At 34.4% G+C, this 24,525-nt stretch overlaps 3 protein-coding genes across 10 annotated transcripts; 2 read left to right on the top strand and 1 right to left on the bottom strand.

Annotated features, from left to right (window-relative positions):
- The first annotated feature begins 471 nt into the window (after positions 1 to 471).
- LOC139816428 (uncharacterized) lies at positions 472 to 13,747 on the top strand. 7 transcript variants are annotated; one of them, XM_071783914.1, is made up of 20 exons: positions 472 to 660; positions 3,118 to 3,506; positions 5,426 to 5,544; positions 5,685 to 5,845; positions 5,930 to 6,841; positions 7,434 to 7,621; positions 7,714 to 7,756; positions 8,317 to 8,475; positions 9,608 to 9,746; positions 9,829 to 10,026; positions 10,114 to 10,272; positions 10,343 to 10,519; positions 10,723 to 10,874; positions 10,964 to 11,043; positions 11,225 to 11,557; positions 11,950 to 12,211; positions 12,290 to 12,375; positions 12,456 to 12,675; positions 12,773 to 13,185; positions 13,477 to 13,747. In XM_071783914.1, exons 2-20 carry the CDS (start codon positions 3,262 to 3,264, stop codon positions 13,607 to 13,609), a joined length of 4,179 nt encoding a protein of 1,392 aa, XP_071640015.1. In that variant the 5' UTR covers positions 472 to 660; positions 3,118 to 3,261; the 3' UTR covers positions 13,610 to 13,747. The 7 variants fall into 7 exon arrangements, with proteins under 7 accessions (XP_071640015.1, XP_071640030.1, XP_071640024.1 ...); XM_071783929.1 differs by having other exon boundaries at positions 10,141 to 10,272; XM_071783923.1 differs by having other exon boundaries at positions 5,930 to 6,820.
- A 151-nt stretch (positions 13,748 to 13,898) lies between these two features.
- Positions 13,899 to 16,388, top strand: Aqp (aquaporin). Of its 2 annotated transcripts, XM_071783979.1 has the most exons (5): positions 13,899 to 14,272; positions 14,639 to 14,823; positions 15,094 to 15,368; positions 15,695 to 15,833; positions 15,919 to 16,388. In XM_071783979.1, exons 2-5 carry the CDS (start codon positions 14,643 to 14,645, stop codon positions 16,122 to 16,124), a joined length of 801 nt encoding a protein of 266 aa, XP_071640080.1. In that variant the 5' UTR covers positions 13,899 to 14,272; positions 14,639 to 14,642; the 3' UTR covers positions 16,125 to 16,388. The 2 variants fall into 2 exon arrangements, with proteins under 2 accessions (XP_071640080.1, XP_071640090.1); XM_071783989.1 differs by having other exon boundaries at positions 13,899 to 14,823.
- Positions 16,389 to 16,488: 100 nt separating this feature from the next.
- On the bottom strand, positions 16,489 to 24,254 carry LOC139816461 (1-phosphatidylinositol 4,5-bisphosphate phosphodiesterase). The gene is made up of 19 exons (XM_071783969.1): positions 24,049 to 24,254; positions 23,870 to 23,929; positions 23,650 to 23,790; positions 23,203 to 23,282; positions 22,936 to 23,071; positions 22,135 to 22,235; positions 21,480 to 21,646; positions 21,184 to 21,394; positions 20,819 to 21,077; positions 20,522 to 20,719; positions 20,245 to 20,392; positions 19,275 to 19,432; positions 18,674 to 19,076; positions 18,384 to 18,554; positions 18,163 to 18,303; positions 17,848 to 18,025; positions 17,549 to 17,752; positions 17,181 to 17,427; positions 16,489 to 16,800 (listed from the first exon to the last, which is right to left on the bottom strand). Exons 1-19 carry the CDS (start codon positions 24,217 to 24,219, stop codon positions 16,732 to 16,734), a joined length of 3,243 nt encoding a protein of 1,080 aa, XP_071640070.1. The 5' UTR covers positions 24,220 to 24,254; the 3' UTR covers positions 16,489 to 16,731.
- Between the last annotated feature and the right edge of the window lie 271 nt (positions 24,255 to 24,525).

Genomic DNA, 24,525 nt, shown 5'->3' on the forward strand with positions numbered 1-24,525 from the left:
TGGAATTCCTTGTATATTAAAACTAATCAACTGATTTTTCGGTGTATCAAAAGCGGATGACTGACCAAACTCCGATACAAACTTAATTGGTAAAACTTATCACATAATGTTTGTTTTATTTTATTAAAGCGAATAGAATAAATTTTTATTATTTAGTGTATGGAAAAAACAATTAGACTATCTAACGAATTATACAGTGTGGGCGATTCTGTCGATTGAATTAATCGTTGATTAAATTAATTGAAGTTTGATTGAATTTATCTTATGCGAGTAAAACCTATCTATTTGTGGATTTACGGATTTACGATCCATACGTTTCGACGGTTTCGGCGCGGTGACGCGAGTTTGAAATTCGCGGTCAAGCGGCGTCCCGGAAGTGCGGCGTAGTGCGACTGCGCGGTGGCCACTCGGTCTTCCCTCCCTCGCCCGCCCGGCCCGCCCGTTCATCGTCTGCGGCGGCGGTGATCGCAGCGCGCGATTCGCCCGCTACGAGTGCCCGAGTGGATGCGTACAGCGTAAAATGGCGAAGTGCAGTTGTTATTTACTTGCGCCGAACGCAGCGAAGTGAGAGCGGAGAGGAGCGAGTCGAAGTGCTGAATCGCGTCGTTCACACGGGTGTTCGTTTACGGCGTGTCTGTGAGACGGCGTGTGCGAACTATCGTGAGTATCGCTGCTGTACAACAGTTTTGCGAGCGCGGAACACGGTTATCCCGTGGCAAAAGTGGCCGAGAGAGAGAGAGGAGAAAAAGGATCGCGGTCGCCGTCTCGTCGCCCGTCTCCTCGCACGCGTCCCCGCGAGGGGCGGCCACGTGTTCCGCGGGCGGATTGTCAATCGGCCGCCACGCCGCGCCTCGTCGCGAGATAACGTGTCGATACCGGCCTTCGGAGCCCCTCCCCGTTCCCGCGACTAATCCCTTAATCCGCGCGACGAGGTTAGGAGAGTGCCCGTGTCTAAACGGACACGGTATCGCGGCCGATTTCTCGTTTCGGGTCGCCGTAAACGCGCCGACCTCTCGTTCCCCGCGATCGGTCGGCTCGCCCGGCGGACCCCCGATCGATTCCCGTGACGGCCGTTGCGTCGAGGAGGCGAGGAAGCGCGGCCGCGACTTCCTTTGTCCCCCCCCTGGTTTTTTAGGTTATGATCGCTGCGGGGCTTTAAACTACTCCCGTAACGCTGTCGCGACGCGACCCGTTGCCTTCGATCGCCGATCGCCGATCGCATCCGCCGGTCGAACGTGCTGGTTTTTCGTCGCGAGTCGCGTCCAGCTCGCATCGGGAAATCGCCGTAGCTCTCGCGTTTGCCAAACCGCCGTGGTTCCTCACAAAGCCTCCTCCGACAAGTGTCTGCGAAATTTAATCATCTTGTCCTAATTACATGTGACGTCCCTAGAATCACGTTAAAGTGTGTTTTTGATTATAATAACACGTTAATTATAAAGTGTTTCACGTCTTCTCACATTCTGCACGAGAAAATATTTAAACGTAAACAATCTGTCATTTATATCCTTTATGACAGCTGTTTTGTCATTTAAGATCGTGTTCATTCATTATGTCAAAAGTCGACAACTAACCCACTGTGTGTATCCATTTAAGTGTCACTCATATTTTTTGTAATTAAGTTACATTAATTTCTTAAATTAAGTATTAAAATAAACTCATTAAAATCATTATTAAGTTAGACACTTTTCTTCTTTCAATTAAGTTGTGTAATTAATGTGAATTCAGTGATTAGTTAATACATTAATAATTAGCATATATGTGGGCATTTTATTTAATTAGAAACTTAAGAAAGGGCGACTACATGTAATTTCGCATCAACCGCTCCTGTTTCGCTTCACCACGAGATACGTATATTCCAAAATTTGTTGGAACGTATTTTGTGATATAATCTATGCTGTTATTTGCAAAATTACGTATAATTGATAAGACTATATATAAAACTACGAGTAATTGTATTTTTTTTTTAAGTGGACTGGCATACATATTGTTTTTCAAATTTTGTCAAAAGACGTGCTCCCCCCATAATTAATTACATCAATGGTGAGGCACTCTGTATATAAAATAAAATTCGACAATCTCAAAACTATAATGCTATACATTTATAGTTTCATTAAAGTTGTTTTTATATCTTTGGGATAAGAAGTTTTGCTTACAATAATGTTTCATTGTGTTGTTATTTCAACCATCTTTTGCCACATGCTGCTATAATTTGCAAAATTATATTTGTTTGATGAATAGACCAACACGTCATATATATATATTAACCCAACTAAAATACATACATCACCGTCACGTCAATTTTTTTTTTTAAATTATGATATAAGGTATCTTTGAGAAGTACATATATTGTACAAAAGTTTATAATTTCCTTGAACTGAGGAAAGCTGCGATAAATATATATATATTTCTGCAACAACAATTATTTGAAGTTAGCAGAATTTGTATTTAGAATTTTGGGGGAAAATTAATTTCTATAGAAGACTACTTTAAAAGTTGAACAGTTTCTATTAATGTGAACTTTTATTTTTCCGTGTTTTACTCTCTACTAAACTAAAGTCTCTCTCCTTAATGAACATTAAGGGCCGGTTGTTCCAACTTGTTGGTCAGCTAACTAATAGTTAAACCATATGTCCATCTTTGTCTAATGTAATGGATAAACAAGGATGGATAAACATATATATGATTTAACTATTAGGTAGTTTACCAACAGGTTGGAACAACCGGCCCTAAATGTTTATATTTTACCTAGTATGTTCTAATAGTGTCTTATAATTTCTGATGTAATTTTACATACATGTCTTATGAAATACGTGCACCATACAAATACTTAAACACAATCAGAATCCAGTTAAACACCTACAATTTTACAGACATGATATTCTATAGACGTTTTAATAATGTTTGCAATTTTGAAGTATATTTTACAATATTGTATTTTTTTTTCTTTATACATTAACGAGTTTTTATGCTGTTAAGTTCACAATATACATATATTTCTACATTCTTTCAATAATATTTTCGCAACAATTGTATTGTTCGGACGTATTTGCTTTTGAAACACTAGAATCTATACATGTTACATAAAAAGCGGATATAATTCGTGATTGTTTTCCATAGGTTGTACCACACAAATACTAGCAGATTCTTCTACAGACATGATCTTGATGGATTGGCCTAATTCAATGTATTAGCAACAATCCAATCTTGATATTTGTTAATTGAGGAAAGATCGCATTTGCCAGCCTCTAAGTTTTGAATAATATGGCACAATATAATTTTAACGTTGTGACCAATGCCAGTGGTACTTTCACGATAGAAGAAGTATCAAGAATCTGTACTGCAGATGGGCAACGAATTCAGTTAGTTTATGGGGACGTTAATAATAGCAGTAACGGTTCACAACAGCTTGTGACTTATACTACTGCACCTCAAAACAGGCAGGCAATATTCTCCCCGCAAACTATTAATTTAGGGAATCAAATATCTGCAGCGCGATTGGAACAAGGGTAACTTATACAGCATGCATTTTCAATTGATCGAATTGCATCGGGATAGATAGAGCAACTTTAAGCTTTTGATATTTTATGAGAAATATAGAGATTCGAGATTTACTTAAATTTTCATAATTTTAAATATCTCTCAGAAGAAATACATGGGGCGTTGATATGATGACTGGTTGTATGAGATAAACTTTAATGGTTCTAAAATAATATAAATATTTTAGTTCTTAGAATATGTATCTTGATGGGCCATACATTTTTGAGATTATAATGTTGTTCCGATTCCTAAAATGACTTTATGAATATTCTTAGAGAACGCACTTAAGATTTGATTAATATTTTGCATACATTAGGATTGTATAACATGAAAGAGACATTATTATAACAGGTGCTTCTTAAAGTAGTCTTCTATCACGCTATTGAACACGCCGCGTATACTATATGTGAACATATATGTATATATGTATGTAATTAAATTTTAAATGTGATTTTGGTAAAAATAGTAAAATGTGACTTTAAGTATCTATATTTTGCACGTCTTATAAATATGAACATGAGGTACAAAAATATGTATATTTTAAATGTATAGCAGTTTATGTCAACTAATTACATTCAATATTATTTTACATAATACAATTTTTTATACAAATATTTAAAACAATGAAACTGTATTTATAGGCTAACAAAACGTGCTGCAAAAATATTAAGAAGAAATTAAGAATACAGTAAACTCTTCTTTTTTAATTTTCTATTATAGTTCTTATATTTATCTCATCTAACGTTTGTAACATTACATTCACGTTCATGTTTTTGTCGATTTTTATGAGGATAAGATTTGAGTAATTTTTTTTCAGTTTGTTCAGGAAATTGAATGTTTTATATTTTATCCAAGAGGTTTTCTTGTTCGCGTGTGCCTCAAAGAAAGTATTACCAAAGTAGATTTATATCATAAGCTTGCTTACTGGTGTATTGATTATGATGTGTTGTGTATGAATGTATGTATAAAGAATTTATATTTAAGATAAAGCACATAGATCAAAAATTTAATAAAATATAACAAAATCAAAATAAATATATATTTATGATAGAAGTAATCAGAAATAATGATTAGAAATTGCAAATGGTAATTAGAATATTTTGTAAAATATATATTTGGTACAATCCATTCTTAACATGTGTGGCCTATGAGCGATCTTTTGTACCAGTGACTATTCTAATTCTATTTTAGTTTCTCAGTTTACTAAGTATATTGTATATGAGTTTAATCGATCAATATTTTTTATTAAAAATCTTAAATCTAAAAAAAATGGATTTAGCTTAAACCCATTTTAAGTTAATGTTAAAATAAGTATAATCTAAATGAAAAAATACAACCAAAAAAATTTATCTAATCTTATTTTGAAAATATAAATATAATTTCTTTATTTTTTACTTAAATTGAAACTTTTATCGAATTATTCACCATTATAAAGTTGTATCTCGCATCCAGGTAGCAAACTTTTGTTCCAATATCCTTTTTTTCATTAGTTTCATCTAATCGCTCATCATAAGCAATATTCCGTAAAATAAAATAGTATATTTTTTATCAACATATAGTGATTCACGAAACTGATCAAATCGTACTATTAATAGAAATTTTTTTTGAAAATTTGTGAACAAAAATATCTATAGCAACATCACAGATATATATTTGTTTATATGTTGTGCTGATATTGAAAGGTCGTTTTTGTTGATTGTTTTGTTCAAGTCAGTTAGTCGTAGATGACTGATAGTCGTAAATTGTTGTGTAGTACATTTGACATTTTCGTGAGTCACTGTGTATACACAATATCCGTATCAATATCTTATATGTTTAGCTAAAATTTAGTAAAAAAAATATATATACTCGTATAACAGTATTTGTAATAGCGTTTATTATGTTTCAGGCAAAATGTTTTTATAATCAAAACGAATGAAATATCTGGATCCCAGGAAATATTGAAACCAACTACCGTGAATGCACATATTGTTAATGAAAATAGTATGAGCATTGCGAGTAATACAAGTAAGCAAATACTTGTGCTATTTTAATGTGCTTTACAAAATCTGTAGAGCTATATTTATATTTCAGTGTTGTGTACATAACATAGGTTTTTAGTATTTTTCTTGCTTGCAATACTGCGAATAAGCCATTTTTTTTTTCAGGTATTAAGGCAGAGTGTAAAAATGAAGGGCAACAAATGCAGCTAATGAAAATACAAAACGCTAATACTACTGTAATAACAAAGCAAAATACGTTATTACAAGAAAAGAAGCAGACTGCCATTTTAACTAGAAGTAATATACAAAATAATATCACGTCACCAGTGAGTTACACTCTATAATAATATTTAAGCAAAAAAATTAAATTTATTTCTTTAATTATGATCTAACAGTTATCTTTACTTTAGCCTGTTTATGTAAATTCTGGATCATTTAATCCAAATCAGACGGAAAAAAAATCACCTAAATCTTATCAGACTAAAAGTCGACAGTTGGCAAACAGCATAGTAGGCATAGTATCTCAAACTCCAGATGGAATAAACGTAGTAACTACGGTGGAAAACCGGATTCAAAATTCTAACACAACAGGTCCCAAATCTACGCTATCTGTTTGCAAGACTATCAATTCGCCAAGACAGAATGTGATTGTGAGACCTGTTATTCGTAATCCGAATATGTCGCATGTGCGACCTGTAGCAATAGTTTCTCCTGAAATCTCGAAAACACCAACGAAAGTGCAACCTCCGGATATGGAACATTTAAATGAGCAAATCAAGCAAGCCAAATTTAAACAATTACAGAAACAGCATATCGAGAAACAAAGGTTTCAACAAAATAACACACAACAACAACAACACTCTAACACTTTGCAACATGGTCAATCCCCGTTGAACAATCCTACACGTCGTTTTATAAATTCTGTGCAACAAAGAACGCAGCCGATTTCAGTCCCTCCTCAAGAAATACAGAAACCATCTATGGCAACGTCAGTCCCTTCATCAGCTGAACATAATACACATGTTACTAGTATTGAGATGGAAGTCGATACTCCAGAATGTGTTGAGGCGAAAGAGCAAACGCAACAATCTTCTTCGCCACGATTGGAACTCGAGAACAGCTCAAGTGAAAGCTTTGCTTACCTCCAAAAAACTATTAACGATCCAACAAATGCCATAGTTCAGCATCAAATTCAAGGAAATACGGCAAAAATGTTAGTGATGTTAACCACGGGCGAACAGAGACTAATTACGTTCGACATACCGAACGAGGACTGCACGGTACACGACCTATTGGATCAGGTACGTGCAGTCTTGGGCCAGGTATGTTTCTACAAAGTTGAAAGACTTGTAGAAAGACTATACAGGATGATTGCTACGTAGTTGGAAGAATTTGAGAATTTCAGAGAAGTTTGTCAGATATTTTTAAATATTAGGAATATCTATCTCAACATCAATGATTATTCAAGTTTAAAATTTTTCTTACAGCTTCTAGGTACTCGCCGCGGCTATGTTAGATCGTGATGTCAAAGGCGAGAAAAGAGGCTTGTGCGCAAACGTATAACTGTATAGGCTTCATATCACATTTATTTTACGGCTGTTTATTAACTCTGTCAAGGGAAGAGAAAAGTTTTCAGAACATTTTATAAGTGCGCTAAAGCAATTTAAAATGGTTTTTTATTCAAATATTTGAAAATGGTGTAATAATTCTCAGCGTGTCATTTCTCGCCTCTGACGTCACGATCTAACATGGTCGTGGCGAGTATCCAAGAGCTTTATGGGATAAGCTTCACAATTGCATGGGATAATTGCAATTATTATTTTGATCCAGAGTTATCAACCACATAATCCTTGCACAGTAATAATCGAATATTTGTGAGATTATACATTCATATATTACATAAAATATTTTTAGGTGAATATTTCATTCCCTGGTGAAACACAAGTCTCTTTGGTGGATGATCCCGCATTGGGGATAAACTACATAGTGGAGGCTGGTGTGATGCATACGTCATCCTTGGATGGTAGTGATGGTGACTGTAATTCTACTCAGGAAATTGTGAGCACTATTGCGAACGCTGAAAAGTTATCTCAAAATATCAAGTAAGATATTCTAATTTTATATTTGTTGATATTGATTTGTTTATATAATATCTAAATATATATTACAAAAAATTCTGAAATAATATTTTCAGTACATCGGATGAAAATAGTAACACCTCTTCACAAACTCCTGAGGTAAGCTTGTTAGTTTATTATTACAAAATTAGATTAAATAAGGATATTGGCATAAAAGTTATGCTATTCTTTTCAATTCCGTTTATATTGCAAATATACGTATAATAAAATTTTATTTTTTTAAAACTTAAATTCCTAAAATTTGGAATTAGTATTTAATTATTAGAAAATGTCATAGTTCTGAAACAGTCGATAATATCTAACATTAATACAAAAATATATGATTTATATAATTTGCAGTAATTTTTTTTTTATATTATGCCAATTTCTTTAATATAATATAATAGTGATAATAGGTATTACTATATAACATATATATGTTTGATTGATATTTGTATGAATGATATAATAGATATATCATATCAAAAATAACGGAATGTAAGAATGAAATGAAGTAAACAGTATACAACATAGTTAATGATAATCTATATGCAAGTGTGATAACGTCACGTTGATGCAATCGATAAGAATTCCGTAACAAATTAAGGGAGTACACTTAAAGTTCATCATTCAAAATAAATGATATGCTACAAGTACGAAGTATACCGTGTTATTACTAGGAACCTATTTTGGTCAAAGGAATGCTTGCTCTCTGTCCACACTGCGGCTACAGTTCATTACACTTCAACCGATGTGAACGATGTAATACAAAATTAAAAATTGAGGAAGTCAAGTCTGTACCCATAGCAGAAAGGAAGGAGACTGGGATGTCTGTCGATGTAAGGATTATGACTGCGATGCCAGAAGACCGATATATTTATTAATACAGTGTTATAAGGATCAACCTGTTACAATGACTCTGTTATAATAATCGATTGTCTGACTGATGAATGACTAACAAATTTAGTTTTCTTAAGATTAAGAATCTAGTTTAAGAGGACTATATTAACATAGCATTTTTTAATATATAGTAAGTTTAGAGCGCTATTTCAGCACATGGTTATTAAGGGGGGAACCTGAATTAGAACGCTAAAAAAAAGCATAATTTTTGCAATTTTTTTCTCGGCTCCAATAAAACGAATCTTTTCGAAACTTTTGGGGTGTTTTATCGCACATTTTGACATTAACAAAAAAAAATTTTTATACAAAAATATTGATTTTTAGTATTAAATGTTCAGCAATATCTACAACTACGTTTTTCGAGTTCTCGTACAAGATAGAGAAGAATCTATTTGACTAATCGACTTGATCCAAGATTTTTTAGTTACATAATTGCATTCTCTTCTATGTGAACCTAAAAAAATTTTTTAATATCGAAAATTAAACTAATTGTGAGACTTTGAAAAAAAAGTTGCGATTTTCGCCAAAAATTTTCAACTTAATTGTTTAAAAATAAGTTATTAAATTTAATTTTTTTATAAATTTCTTAGGTTCACATAGAAGAGAATGCAATTATGTAACTAAAAAATTTTGGATCAAATATATTTTTCTCTATCTTGTACGAGAATTCGAAAAACGTGGTTGTAGATATTGCTGAACATTTAATACTAAGAATCAATATTTTTGTATAAAAACTTTTTTTGTTAATGTCGAAATGTGTCATAAAACACCCCAAAAGTTTCGAAAAAATTTGTTTTATTAAAGCCGAGAAAAAAAATTGCAAAAATTATGCTTTTTTTAGCCTTTTAATTCAGGTTCCCCCCTTAAGAAGTATTTTATTTAGAGAAGATTTTAAACAAGAATTAGTTCTAAAATTAATACATTTTATATCATTGCCATATTATTACAGGTCATATTGAAAGCAGTTTACTACGCTCATCTTAATGTATCATAATATTTCTATCTGCAATTTTTTTTGTCATCATTTTCTGTGTTAATTTGTAGATATATTACGATTGTATATCTTTATAGATGTTCTATAAGAAGAACAACAGCGAACGAAATGTTGTGAAATTGGAGAAAATAGAACGAGACGGTCCTACTTGCAAGCGGCCCAGAGGAAAGGGTAAGAGTGCAGCTTCAAAACCAAAGCCTATTCACAAAGAACCAGGTATGTTTAGTAACATATTTTGTGCATGAAACATGTGTGTATGTATAACATGTATATTAATGATTATTTTATAAATTTCTAGAATGTTTGACAATATCGTCTGACGAAGAGGAAGAAGGAAAAACTAAAAAAATAGGAAGCACTAATAGCAATGCAGTAGTAGGTAATGCAACTGACTCTTTTACTGAAGATGTGAATACAATTTTGGATAAAGAACCAATAATTACGAACGCTAGTCCATGTGACGAGTTTACGATGGATAATGAAGAAAATAGTAAAGGTGATATTTTATAAGAAACATAAGTCAATCGTCAATTAACATGTTGGCTGATATACTAATATAATAATGAGATAATATTGGATTTAGGAATATGTGAAAATCACAAATTTTTAGATATTGGACAACTACCACAAACTGCTCTAGAGTGTCGGACGGTCAGAATAGGTTCTTATAAATATATTCCTCGGGAAAAAGTAGTGATTTCCCATACTGGTGTAAGATTTAGCGTACCTTTGTTAGAAGATGGTAGGTTGATTTTACCTATAACATATATATCTACAGATAAACAAATTTACAAACTGTAAATATTTTACAGATACAAGTTTTGTTACTTTGGATGTCAAATATAGAGATATAATTAAGCTTTTAATTCATTTTGGAAAGACAATGCCAGTACTATTCTTTTATACATCTATAAGTACAGGAACTATGATACGTGAATTATTAGGAATGCAAGATCCAAAGGGGCCATATTACGACCCTGCTGGAAAAGGTGTTTATATGACATATACAAACATTCTATATTTTATATAGTTTTTGTAGTTTTTTTCGTTTGTAGTTCTGTAATTTAATGATTATTTTAAAAAGTGTTATTTAATCTCAACAATTTTTTATACAAATATGTATATGTGTAAGACTCGTAAAGATTCTTAAAAGATCCGGATGATTAATACTGTATGATGTATTATTTTCTAGATCACACGCATAAACGTATTACGTTATTACCAGATAAGTTACCGGATGATTCAAAGGCAATACTAACAAGTTTATTCTCACGGGGAGATAAAATAGGCGAATTGAATCCTAAGGAAGCAAACGATATACTTATACGAGCATCACCAAGGGATGTACGTATTTGACTTAATTATATTTTATTTTATTATACATATAATAACGCATAACATATATATTTTTTTATATATTTATGTTTTTACAGTGTCTACAATCGGTTATTACTACACGGAAGATGAGTCAAAACTCAGCAAACACCACCGGTATCAATGATGACATACAAACGTGAGAATCTTATTTAATAATTGTCTTTTGTTTAATAGATTAATATTACTTGGTATATTAGATAAAATATATTTTATAATCTTATCTATTTCACCTAGTGTTACTTGATTTTTTCGCGTATAGTTATAAGTTTATAAATATTGTTTAATTGTTTTTATACAAAAACTATTTTTTTTTATAGAATAACTGTATATCCGCCACCTCCTGCAAAAGGAGGAATAGCCATTAACACTGAAGATTATATGTGTCTCGCAGAAGATCAGTTTTTGAACGATGTGATTATAGACTTTTATTTGAAGTATTTGACGTTAGAGGTATTATCAGAATCTGATCAACATAGAACTCACGTGTTCAGTTCGTATTTTTACAAACGTTTAACTAGCCCACATGCTCAAGCTGCTGAAAGCGCCGTGCCAATGACACCAGCCGCCAAGCGGCATGCGAGAGTACAGAAGTGGACGAAGAATGTCAATATATTTGAGAAAGATTTTATTATAATTCCTATAAACGAACAGTAAGTAATCTTGCAAATTTTAATATAAAATTAATACAAGGTCTAAAATGCGGTAAGCTTCTTTGTATGGTATTCTAATATTCAAGTCTACGCGAGACTTGAGGATTTTAAAAATTATAGAATCGGGACATTAGATAAAGAAATCAATTGCATATACGAGAAATTCAATTACATATAGGCGAGAAAAAAGAAAAAAAGACATTTGAAGTTTTATGCTCAAAACATAGACGCTCACATCCGTGCCTTAGGCTCATATTGAAATTTACCTCATTAAATTTATAATATATAATAAATAAGTCGATCAATTTTATTTATTTTATTCTCAATAATTCTATTGACTTTTGGTAATATAAACAAAGATCATTTTACATAATAATATAATTTGTTTATAGCGCACATTGGTTCTTGGCTATTATTTGCTTTCCTGGATTAGTCGGAAAAGTCTCCACCTGTGCTACGAAACCCAACGACGTTCATAAGACTGTGCAAAAGAGCAAAAAAATAAAAGAGTTGAAAACAAAAACTGTCACAATTGGGTCTACAACAATCACTCCTGTAACAACGACCATAACGATAGACCAACTAGATGATGGATCTGAGAGAGACGAAGCAGAAGGCGACGATGATGAGATGGAAGTCGACAGCGACGAAGAGGTAGAATAAATTTTATTGTTGATAATTTTTTTATTTTTTCTAAAACAGTTGATTATATGCAACATATTTTACTTATAGGACGAGACTGAGCAACCGGAAGAAAATAAAACCCAGATCAACATTAAAGTTGAAGTTAAGGAAGAACCAACGGAAATTGTCAAGCTGTAAGTAGCATGTCTATATCATGTACTTGATGTAATTGATGTATATTGTGGTTTTAATATTTAAATAATTTAATTTATAGTCCCTGCATATTGATATTCGATTCACTTGCTGGCGCTAGTAGAGCACGGGTAGTTGCTACGTTAAGAGATTATTTAAGTTGTGAACATGTTGCCAAACTTGGTGTAGAAAAGACATTCTCGAAAGATACTATTAAGGGAGCATGTCCGAAAGTACCCCAACAATCAAATTTTACTGATTGCGGATTGTATGTATTGCAGTATGTGGAACATTTTTTCAAGGCAAGTATATTAATATTTTTTATATTATTGTGTTACTTTTTATACGTATAATTACATAAATTATTAATGTAATTATGAGCTTTTTTCCTTTTTTTAGGATCCTATTAAAGATTATACTTTGCCAATTAAAACCTTGAAAACCTGGTTCGAGGAAATTGTCGTAACGAGAAAAAGAGAGGAGTTATCGAATTTGCTAATTAAATTGATGAATAACACCAAAGGGGATAAAACTATTAACTTGCCTACTGTAATTTTCCCCACGCAAGATGGCAAGCTGAAACCGAAGGTCGAAAATCAGACAGACGCAAAGACTGCGAAGTCGGAACCTGAAAGTAAAAGAAAGTCTACAAGTGAAGCAGAAACACGAATTGTCTCGTTTGTGACAGAAAATACTGAGTCACCTAAAGAATTTGTTGGTAAAACTTATCAGATCATTCCTTATTCTCTGACTTCTAATTCGAGTAATGAGAGTAATCCAACGGAAGTGTTGACGGAACAGAAAAATACAAGGTATGCACAATACATGTATCTTTTATAGTGTTATAATTGTTCTCAGTATTACTAAAATACGATCATACACAGCTATATAAATTTTTCCTAACTTGACTTTTTTCATTGCAATTCCATATTAATGGAATCCCCATAAATCTGCGCTTTCTCAAGAAATGTTTTTCGAAAATGCATTCCATATAAAAATGTGATACAACTCTCTAAAAACTACATGGAATTTTTTAGACATTTTCTTGTATAATTAACACGTATAACCGCATTAATTTATCGATCATTTTTATCAATTTTTAGGTCATCAACCGAAACAATGTCCTACTTGAAAGCTAAACGAATTCCTAGGCTAGTATCAAGAACGCAGAATCAAGATGACTCTCATATCACTGCTAAAAAACACAAAGGGGAGTCCTCCAATTCTTGTAAATAAATGTTTCTTTTTTTACAGTGATAAGATTAGTGTTAATCCACATTCTTAAAATACATGAAATCATTTATTTCAATCTATATAAAATAATGTAGTTAATTCATGAAGCGAATAAAACTGCAGATATGATTTCTGATTGTATGCGTGGAGTCCCTTTATGATTGACCTTGATATGTGTTTTATTTCATGTCATTGAAATAGATCTATAACAGATTTTTTGTATAGATTGTTTAAAGTGAACGTTTTGACAGTATCAGATATACATTCTGCAGCATCCACGACGTCATTGGTGCATTGCGCCACTCGGTTCTTTACGAGAATCTTTATCGATCGTATACTGACGAAAATATGAAAATGTACTTCCAAATTTTGTTTTACTGAAATATAATTTAATTTTTTCTGAATTTTTTTTAGCCAGTTTTAAAGATATTCTTTACATAGTATCAATAGCAATTCTGTTGCTTTATAATACTATGCTTCGTGACAATCTCGGCGAGTTATTTAAAGCCTCGCGACATATTCGCGTAGATATATTTGGCACTCCCTAGTTTTAAATAACCGCTGCGTGAAGCCCTACTCGATGCAAATGTATCGTGCGCACAGTATTTATGAAAATCGAGGTAACAAAAGTTGAAATAACAACCAGTGTGATTTGGTGATTATCCCGTAAGTTTTTACCGTATCTCTCGATTAGACTAGGCAAATTCGTAGAATTAGTAAATCAATTACATAATGAATTTTTAGTTTCGTGTCTTATCATTGAATACACATCACATTGAATACGTTATCACACGGTAAAATATTCAATAATCTTGTTGATAAAATAAGCGTATCCGTTAATTTATATCCGTTAATTTCTAAATTGATGATCTGTTGTAAAATTGTATTAATTATATAACGCTGTGTTGGATGGTATAAAGATAAACGGTAGATCTCTCTAGCACGCGGAGTTACATCGGATGTGCTTTATTACGCTCATACGTTTTTATTATGCTGATGCCGCACTTGTTTAAATGGCACGTATCTTAATAGGATAATGCCTGGATCAATAGACTTGATAGTGTCTACAGCGTACATCGGAGTCACGATTTGGATAGCGTATTGGCTAAGGCTCTATACGCTATTTTATCTTGATTCTTATCCCCTCACGAGAACTTTGGTCCTCGAATTCATAGCTACGGCAGAACTTTGCGGGGCATGTTTTGAGCTCATTATAAGTAAGTTTGCTCTCTGTTTTATAAATCAACATGCGATTTTTGATAAACGATGACTACGGATTTAGGTACCCATTATTTATATTACAATTATATTTATACGTTGCGTATTATATATTAGCGTTATATTTTTTCAATGTATGTACCATTATAAGCTATCAATTAAATTTTTTGTATTATTTTGTGTCATTCTTATTATACACGTTACAACAACAATTTGCCTTTATTCTTCCTTGTTTTTCCCAAGAAAGAAATTTAAACTTCTCTCTACAGTTGCGGACAATTGGGGAGTGTGGATGTATGCGCTTTATTTGTTTCTATTAACAATCTGGTGGTCGATAAACTGGGATGAAGCTTCGGAGTGCCCTTATACACACATGGAGGATGTAGTAATACATAAGAAACCCCTGACCGTCGCGTTTCTGTTGATATGCGCGGAATTGGCTGGCGGTCTCATTATATTCAAGTACATCCAAATATTGTGGGCGTTCCAATTCGCTTCTACGCACAAGAACAGGGCATACGGCGATTGCACTACAGATCTGCAGGCAAGGACAAATCACCTCTGATTTCACGAACAGAATTCAGTTCGCGTTAATATATAAAATTATTAATTAATTACTAATTAAAATTATTAATAATATTAAAAAATTAAAAAATATTAATTAATTATTAATTATAATTATTAATAATATTTAAAAATAATTAATTAATATTACTTAGATATAATTAATATTAATTTTTAAACATTATTTTATTATTCATCCGGTATATCACGTGATATGCAATACGTGCCCATTGACCGTTTTCAACACCGTGTGAAATAATTTTATTATTGAATAAATTTAAAAAATTGTGTGCGACGATTTTTCAGGTGTCCGCTATAACTGGAGCGCTTGTGGAATGCGTTGCAACATGCATGTGTAGGGTGGTATCCCGCGTGCTAGGTGACTTGAACCCGAGGTTCAGCACGATCATCGATGCCTTCGTGGGGACGTTTTTGGTGGTTGCAGGTCAGCGAACATTTTTATATTCTCTTTTGTGACGTAAAGAAATGTCTGTATTGTTGATTCTTGATGTACATACAATGTATTTCAGCTTTCAATTACACCGGTGGTTACTTCAATCCCGCACTGGCGACTTCTTTAAAATACGGCTGTCTGGGAACCTCATCTCTGGAGCACGTGATAGTTTACTGGATTGGAGCTTGTATCGGGTCTATCGCTTCCTTACGTGTGTACCGTATGCCGTTTGTACAAAATTTCGTTCAACTACAGGAAAGTACAGATGCTGTGTATTCTTAGATAAAATTCAGTAGAATTTCAAGAGAATTTAAATGTTTGTGATTTTAATCGGCAATATTTAACTACTTCTTAATACGTACAAAAAAAGTCTAACAACGTACAAAATTTCGTGCCAAACGATAGTTTTATACATTCCGATTGTCGTGTAAATAATTATAGAGCTCTGTGCAGTTCTAATTACACTTCGGAGATAAAATATGGTCTAAAATTGTTGAGCTATGTTAATAAATATTTTAAAAATATAATAATCGATAGTAAAAATTATTTTATCGATATATTATTTCTACGCTTTTATCTATGCCATTCCCTTATAAAGGAGTTCAATTATGATATAGAATCCATAACAAGGTATTTTAACAAGATATTTCTTTGGAACGCCATTCCTTTATTTATCCATATATTTCTTAATACATAAATATTTATCAATGATTAGTAACGATAGATATACGATGAATTACACACACAGCTAAAAATAATTTGCTGTAGTAATAATAGTATAAAAAGATATATCATTATGAAAAATAGAAAAATAAATATATGTATTACACGAAATATAAAACAACAAACATCAAACGATAAGTATGATGATATAGAAATTAAGAGAAAACTATATATAGAATTCCGCCTTGGATGATAAGTCGTACTCAATCGCTTCGTTCTCGTATATTTCAATACTCTGCAACATGATCAAACAAATACGCATTATTTCGCAAAATTACATTAATTTCATAGGCGAAAGTTACACGATTGCTTGCTTCTTTATAATTCATTTTATTTATAATACATTTTCTCTATTTGAGAGTATCGAACAACAAAATGTTTAATGACGATCTAAACTTTTTTCTTTATTCAAGAAAAGGAAAAATTTAAGGCGTATTTATGAAAACTTAATTTTTGAAATAAAATTCTTGCTTTAAAAAGAATTATGACTATGAAAGGAATTGAATGTTTTCATCTTCCAAGTTTCGCAAACTTACTTGAGTCATGAAAAGTTCGGTATATCTTTTTCTACAAAAAGACCGAATATATCCAGGGACGAATGGCTTTCAAACTTACTGTATTGATGTCTTTGTCCAGGTCCTCCACTTGTTTTCCGTGCGTAACCTTCAGTTTCTCTTTTTCACGGCCCTGCTTGATCTCTATAGTCTTCCTCTCGTCCACAAATTTTTTCGTATTCTGTTGCTTCTTTTCGCGAAGCCTTCTGTCCTTCTCACCCTTCGTTCTCAAAGTCTTGTCGTTCATTACTTCCTTCGCCGTTTCCACGGACGCTTTCGCTTGATTGGTATTTAAATCCTTTATGTCTCTACAATATTAATTAACGTATTCAAACGATGTGTGACAAAAAAAGAATCAGAACTTATGTCTATTGCGGAGATTAATCGGCGAGAAATATATAACAAAACGAATAAATGGGGTGAACCAACTTGTCATGTTTCGCCTGCATCTGTTTAACTTGCGTGGCTTGCACGACCTCGATCAGTCTCTTTAACTCGTCGCGAGAGCTCTGCGTTTGATTCTTCAGTAATTCCCATTCTTCCTTCCTCTGCTTCTCCATCATGGCGGACCATTGGGCCGTTTGTTCGCTTATAACTTTCTTCACATTCGCGTCCTGCGCCAGTGCATTTTTGCTGTGAAAATATCATTAAATATTAAATATATCGTAAATTTCTCAAATCTCTCTTTGCGCAATAGAATTACTGAATTATTGTAAATTCCAACGCACTCTTTTCCTCTGGTTAACTTCTCGATGGCGCTACAATGATTTTTCTGCATAGTTTGTCTTTCTTTAGCATGTTTCTTCCTCATGGTATCCAACTCTTTCTGGTGCTTTTTGCCCATTTTGAAACCTTTCTCTTTTTTCAACGATTCTAACGTAATAGGTTCCAGTTTTAATACCTCCGCTGAAATTGCGTAAGAATTGCATACATACCGCATATAACAAACAATAATTGGTATAATTTTCTGCTCCTCTATCATTTAATTTAATCATCATTTTTTAATATATAAAAAACATATCTTGCAGTAAATGAATTATTACCCTTCTTCGCTTCTTCTTCTTTCTTCTTCTTAGCGTCCGCCTTGGCATCCGTCTGTTCTATTCCGAGTCCCTTCATCGTCTCAGTTTGCTTCTCGGCAGCCTTGCTAAAACCACCCGGATCCGACAAGGCGGCCATAAAATCTGAAATTGGAGGCGGGCTCCGTGTGAGCGAAAGCCGCGAAGAGTGCTACTATTTTTGAGCCGCGCGGCTGAGATGCTACCTTCGAATCCATCGGGGACGTAAATCTTGAGCTCTATGTTGCAGAAGAGCATAGGCAACGCCATCGGGAAGTTCGCTTCGGTCTTCAAGGAGATATGTCTGTAGCCGGCTTGAAGCCCGTCCAAGGGTAAGATTCGCTGTCCGAGCAATTTGCCGTTCTCTTCGTACACACCTACGCGAGATGAAACATATGATTGAAAAAAATATTCGGTGAACGGCAGCATTTGTTTATTTCGAATTTATATCGCGATGAATATATCCTTATATATTATGAAGAAGAGACGTCATTACCAAATCTGAGCACCGCCAAATCGGGAAGCACGACCTTCCGGAACAAGAACGGCTCCTCGTTGTAGACCGGATTCAGACCGTTTGACGGTACCATTCGTGTCCTGAATTCCTTCTTAATCGTGTCTGCCGGTAGACCGTACATATCCACCTCCACGTACGTGCCCACCTTCTTGTCCGACAAGAACTGCCCGGCAATGATCTGTACCGCGCACTGCGCGGTGATGATGCCGTCGACGTCCTCGGAAAAAGGATCGAAGCTTCGATCGGGCCTCCGCATGAAGTCGGGTTTCAGCAAGTAGCCCGTCGTACCGTTGTACTCGAATTTCCCTTGATTCAGCTGCATCGGCAGATCGGGAGTTTGGAAGTTTAAAGCCACCATCTGGCAACCGGCGTTCCAGAAGACCTAAATAAAGACGAGCATTTCGCATAAAACGAGTATACGCGAAACCAAGAAAGTCCTTTATTTTTCTCAAAATAATGTCCGACGAAAGAACGTGCGACTTCCTGCAATGCAGTCCATATATACGCAATAGGGATATATACGTGACTAATAGCTCTGCGGAGAATCTAAGCGCGTTTGTATATATATTGTTGCAGTTACCTGGGGCATGTAATTCGACGAATCAGCCCTCGTGCCCTTTGGATATATTCGACTCATTTGCCGCTTGTTGTAATTAACGAACTCCACGGAGTGAGTTTTCAGATAGTTAAGAGCGGCAGTCTCGGAGAACGAAGACATATTATGATGTATATTCTTGCCTGCAACGTCGGGGTCGAGACATTAGTACATGTCGCGCGCGCGACACGCGCGCACGTGTACGCTCATTCATTTAACCCTCCTTAAGTCTTCGGGACGTATGCACTACCACATACACACCCGTTACCCCTCGGTAAATTTAAGGTACATTATTATACGAAAAACTCTTCGCGAGAGAGAAAGAGTACTATTAAATTTCACGCGCTTACAGATTCACAACAACATTTCTGCATAATTTTACAACTAAAAGGTTCCTTACAAAATTAATACACGGACACAAATTTTAATACTTACTTAAACTGATGATTATCTATATCTTATATTTAAATATACTACTATATATATTTCTTTGAAAAAAGGAAGAAAGGAGAAAGTAAATTGATTAATTTAATAATTCACATATTGCAATAAAAATCACGGAAAATCTAAAAAAATGTATTGTTATAAAGATAAAAATTACAAACTAATTATTTTTGCTACTTTGGTAGTTTTGATATTAAAATACAACGCACTTTAAAATAATTGAAGAACAAAATGTAAGATAAATATAAAAAAAGATGAAGGGAACAAATAAATTAATCAATTTGATCATTTAAATATTATAACAAAAGTCACGGAGAAATTTCAGAAAATGTACCGTATCTTTTGATAAAAAATTGAAATTTAGATATTTTTCAAACTGCTTTGGTATAGTTTTAGTGTTTAAAATGATTTTTATAAAGTTTTCTTAAAGTTTTCACATAAAATCGTGCGTCATTATCCTAATATACTCAATTACAGATAAGTATGATATTTCGTTAAATATACCACATACTCTCTGCAGCTTCGAAACTCTGGAACTTTATTGGCTGCGCGTAGTTTATCATTGCCGAGAGATAAGGATGGACCCGCATTGTACTACCCGTGTATTGAACCGCTTGTACCTCTTCAGTTCCTTCGCCTGCAGCAGGAGCTTCGCCTTCCTGCACAACCGTAAACGTATCGAAGATTGAACGCCAAAAATTTTAATTTTCCAGAGAGAAGAAGAGTGAAAGAGGGAGAGCAAAATTCAACTTCCGCCTTGTTAAAGATTCATTAATGTGGTTAATCACCTTTGGCGGCTCTGGCTCTGGAGGTGGAGCAACTGCAGGGGCACTGGCATCCTCTACCACTTCATCCTTATCTTCGAACTGTCCGGCGCGGAAGAGCTCGAGCTCGGCCTTTTCCACTTCCGGCTTCAATCGTTTGTTTTTGATCAATATCTTGCGTTTCAGCGCGCTCGGCGGAGGAAGAAGGCACCCAGGCTCAAGCTGGAAATAATGTCGTACAGTACACATTTTCGCATGTACTCGTGTGATTAATTTTAATTCACTGGATCGCGGTCATTAAACATGACGTCTCTCACTCACGGGATAATCTTTCAGGGGCTCCTTCAGCAACAGGTCGCCAAATATTTCGTCGCAGTATTTCGCCAGTTTATATTGCTGCTTCATGCAGCAGTGATTCTCGAAACTCAGAATTATGGGGTACTCGGAAGTAACGAACGCGGTGTCTCTTATAGCGTAGATCACATCCTTGAAAAGGATGTCGGTGCACATAGCTTTGCCGTGAGTTATGATAGGCTCCTCATCTTCGCCCTTTCCATCCCAACAGTCCAGCTCGACGCACCTACAGTCGCGATAGTTCTTCTTTAATTTTCTCTTCGAAATTATTTTGAAATATTTCTCCGTCGATACGTTTTTATATGTCGTCGTTACAACAACTGAAAGATCACCTGCAACCAGCAAGCAGAACCTGTCGATACATTTCAACGGTGCTCTTGCCACCGATCTGACGTCCGCTGAGATAAGTATTGTGACTCGAATTGATATAATAATGAGCGAGCGGCTGGTCCATGTCCATCCATTCTTCCAATTTGTCTAAGAACATCGGCGCGTTCTCATCCGACATTAAGTATCGTATAAAACCATCCTTCGTCAGCTTCTCTGAGGGTAATAAAACATCGAAACGTTATTTCGGGCGTAAAAAACGGATAACGACGAAAGAGAATTTAACTTTGCGGGAACTCACTTTCCGTTTTCGCTTTCTCGTCCGTCTCGTAGTCATTTATGATTTCTGTACATCTCTTTTCCGTGTAAAGCGGATATAATATCTCGTTGAGTCGCGGATCCCTTTGCTTCGTGTTCATAAATTCCACCAATTGCAGCAAACTTATGGTATCAGTTTTCCCCTTCGTACTGTATAACGTGGAAAACAATGATACCTTCTTCGTGTAAAATTATTTTTCACAACACCTCCACGGAAAGTTCGACTTTTCATGCCTGTAGAGAGGAACGAAAGTGACCAATTCCACGCCAGGACGGCATTAGCGTGACGAAAGTAACCACTTTCCTCCCTAGGGCGGAAAGTGATCACTTTCGTCCCGTTAAACAGGGACGAAAATGGCCACTTTCCGCCCTAGGGACGAAAGTGGCCACTTTCGTCTCGCTATGCCGTCCTGGCGTGAAATGGCCACTCTCGCCTCTCTCTAGGCATGGAGGTCAAACTTTCCGTAAAGATATTGTGAAAAATATCGTGTGCACCTCGGGGCGAAAGCTTTTTCAGACTCGTGTGATTTGCCGCCCTCGCTTTCGGCTCGGGCGGCAAACTTCACACTCGTCTGAAAAACGCTACTTTCGCCCCTTGGTGCACAATATACTAATGCAACGCGCGGGTTAATACTTACATGGATTGAAAAAGTTCCTCGATATCATTCCTAGGACATATCTTAAAGTACAAGCTATAAAACTTGTCGAACGTGAAGGCCTCTGGTTCTATTTTGTCATTCTAAAACGTGAAAAATAGCCATATGTAAAATATAATAACGCGCGCGCGTTAATATATATTTTATTAATATTAATATTAAGATTGAATAAATATTGGTTCTCACTTATAATTAACATCAACATTAACATATTAAATATTAAGTAATATTTGGCATATATTATTTTAATTGTTCGACGACGTGACAAATGTTTTGGTTGCAAATGATTTTTGAACATAAAAATCGTAAAAATGTTATATTACCTCGTATATACCTATACGAAGTTATTATTTTATTATTATTTATATACAATACGTAATGTATTTATGTTTTTAAATATTCTTATTTGGCGTATAGTATTACTTAATATTAAATATCATTAATATTAATATTAAGCAATACTATATGCCAAATAAGAATATTTAAAAACATAAATACATTACGTATTGTATATGAAATAATAATAAAATAATAACTTCGTATATATACGAGGTAATGTAAGATTTTCACGATTAAATTTATGTTCAAAAATCATTTGCGAGCGAAACATTGTCACGTCGTCGAACAATTAAGGTATTATTTCTCTATTTCAATTGAAATTGGAAAACTACTTGCAGCGATGACAACTTTGAAATTTCCCTGAACGAACTTTAAGTAAACTTTATTGATCCCGTTCAAATGTTAATTAAGGTCTTTTGAAAATGCCCGTACTTATTGACTCACCTTTCCACTAGGCAGACCTAGCTCCGATAATCCTTGATAAACGAGTTTCTCGGTCTTTCCAGATGCAAAAGTCTTTGATATCACTTTCACGGGTACCTTTCCCTTCGGATCGACTTGGAAACTTAGCCGCATCCAACTAAGCAGATCCGAGCAACGATCAGTCAAGTTTTATATAATGGATCAAAATAAACAGCATTAGCGTTCGTACAAATATTTATTTGCAATTTTTGCGCAGCCGCAGTTGGATTCAAGTTAATGAATACGTACTGCTTCATAAGCTGTATCGTTGGACAAACGTTACTTGCTTTCGTGTTGTGCGTAATTAAACGCAAACCAGCCTGCCAATCCTGAATTGATTAACCACAGATTGGCATTAACATAAAGAGAAGTTGAATCAGAAGATAATTGAGGGTAGATATCAATTGCATTAACAATAAAGTAACATATATATATATAAAATAAATGTAAACGCAAATGTATATCTAAAACAAAAGGTAAAAGGGTAAATTAAATGTTAAATCGCGAGTAATGTAATTCTGCACATTAGCGGCCAATGTTCAGTTGTGCTCCCACGAGTAATTTAATAACGTTAAAAATAAAATAATTGTTGAAATAAATTTTAAAAATGATTTTAGCAATATCCATAGATATTCTAAAGTTTGAATTTATGTATATATTAGAGTTTTAATCCATTCACAACTTTCCGATTATTACCTTAGCTGTTTGTGCATCCGGGCATACAACATGCTGATAAGTAATGTTCGTATAATCCACCCCGGAGCATATAGTTAAACTTTTTTGATCCAATTGCTCCAACGTTCCGTGTTTACTTAATTTATTGCATAACTTTGGATCCTAGACCGATCGTCGATATAAAACAAATTATTATTACTATAATATTTTCATTTCGAATCTTTCTTTACGCTAGATTTACCTTTGGCGTGCCCCCATAACGAATATCGCTCACTTGAGCCAATTCTATGACATCACCATCCTATAAAATAATAAGCCATAAGTTATTTACAATATTTACATTGTTTGTTGAAAAATAATAACCGGACGATTTAGCTGTTTAAAAGTGAAGCTACGAGGATTCTACAGTAAGTTATATACCTTGCCGTCGCTTTTCCAGTATACGAAGAAGCCGTACTCGTCGACTTTGAATAGGCAATTCGGCTCGTATTCAGTCGTCTCTTTGTCTTCGAACCATCGATCGAACACCGAGCCATTTCTCAAGAGCTCCGGCACTTCGATGCGCCAATTAAATTCGAACTTCTTTGTCATGGTTTGGCAACTTTAAGCGGAACGACGTTAAGGTAAACTTCGATGTGAACTTAAGCTTGCCCGATGCTCAAATGAGAGAGTGCCATCGCGGGGGACTTGTGTCCCAGGGCATAATGCAATTAGTTATATCTAATTTGCTGTATGAGGATTCAATACGATGGAAACCCGCTGCGTAACAGAGATTCTAAACTTACATAAGCGCGAGTATGGCGAAACCTTCTGTAAGAGGTACTCTGTTACATATTATAGTTACTTAATAACCATAACTCTGTTATACAGTTACAATACTCTGTTATAGTTACTTAA

The sequence above is a fragment of the Temnothorax longispinosus genome, chromosome 1, assembly GCF_030848805.1.
Source record: "Temnothorax longispinosus isolate EJ_2023e chromosome 1, Tlon_JGU_v1, whole genome shotgun sequence".
NCBI classification, from domain to species: domain Eukaryota; kingdom Metazoa; phylum Arthropoda; class Insecta; order Hymenoptera; family Formicidae; genus Temnothorax; species Temnothorax longispinosus.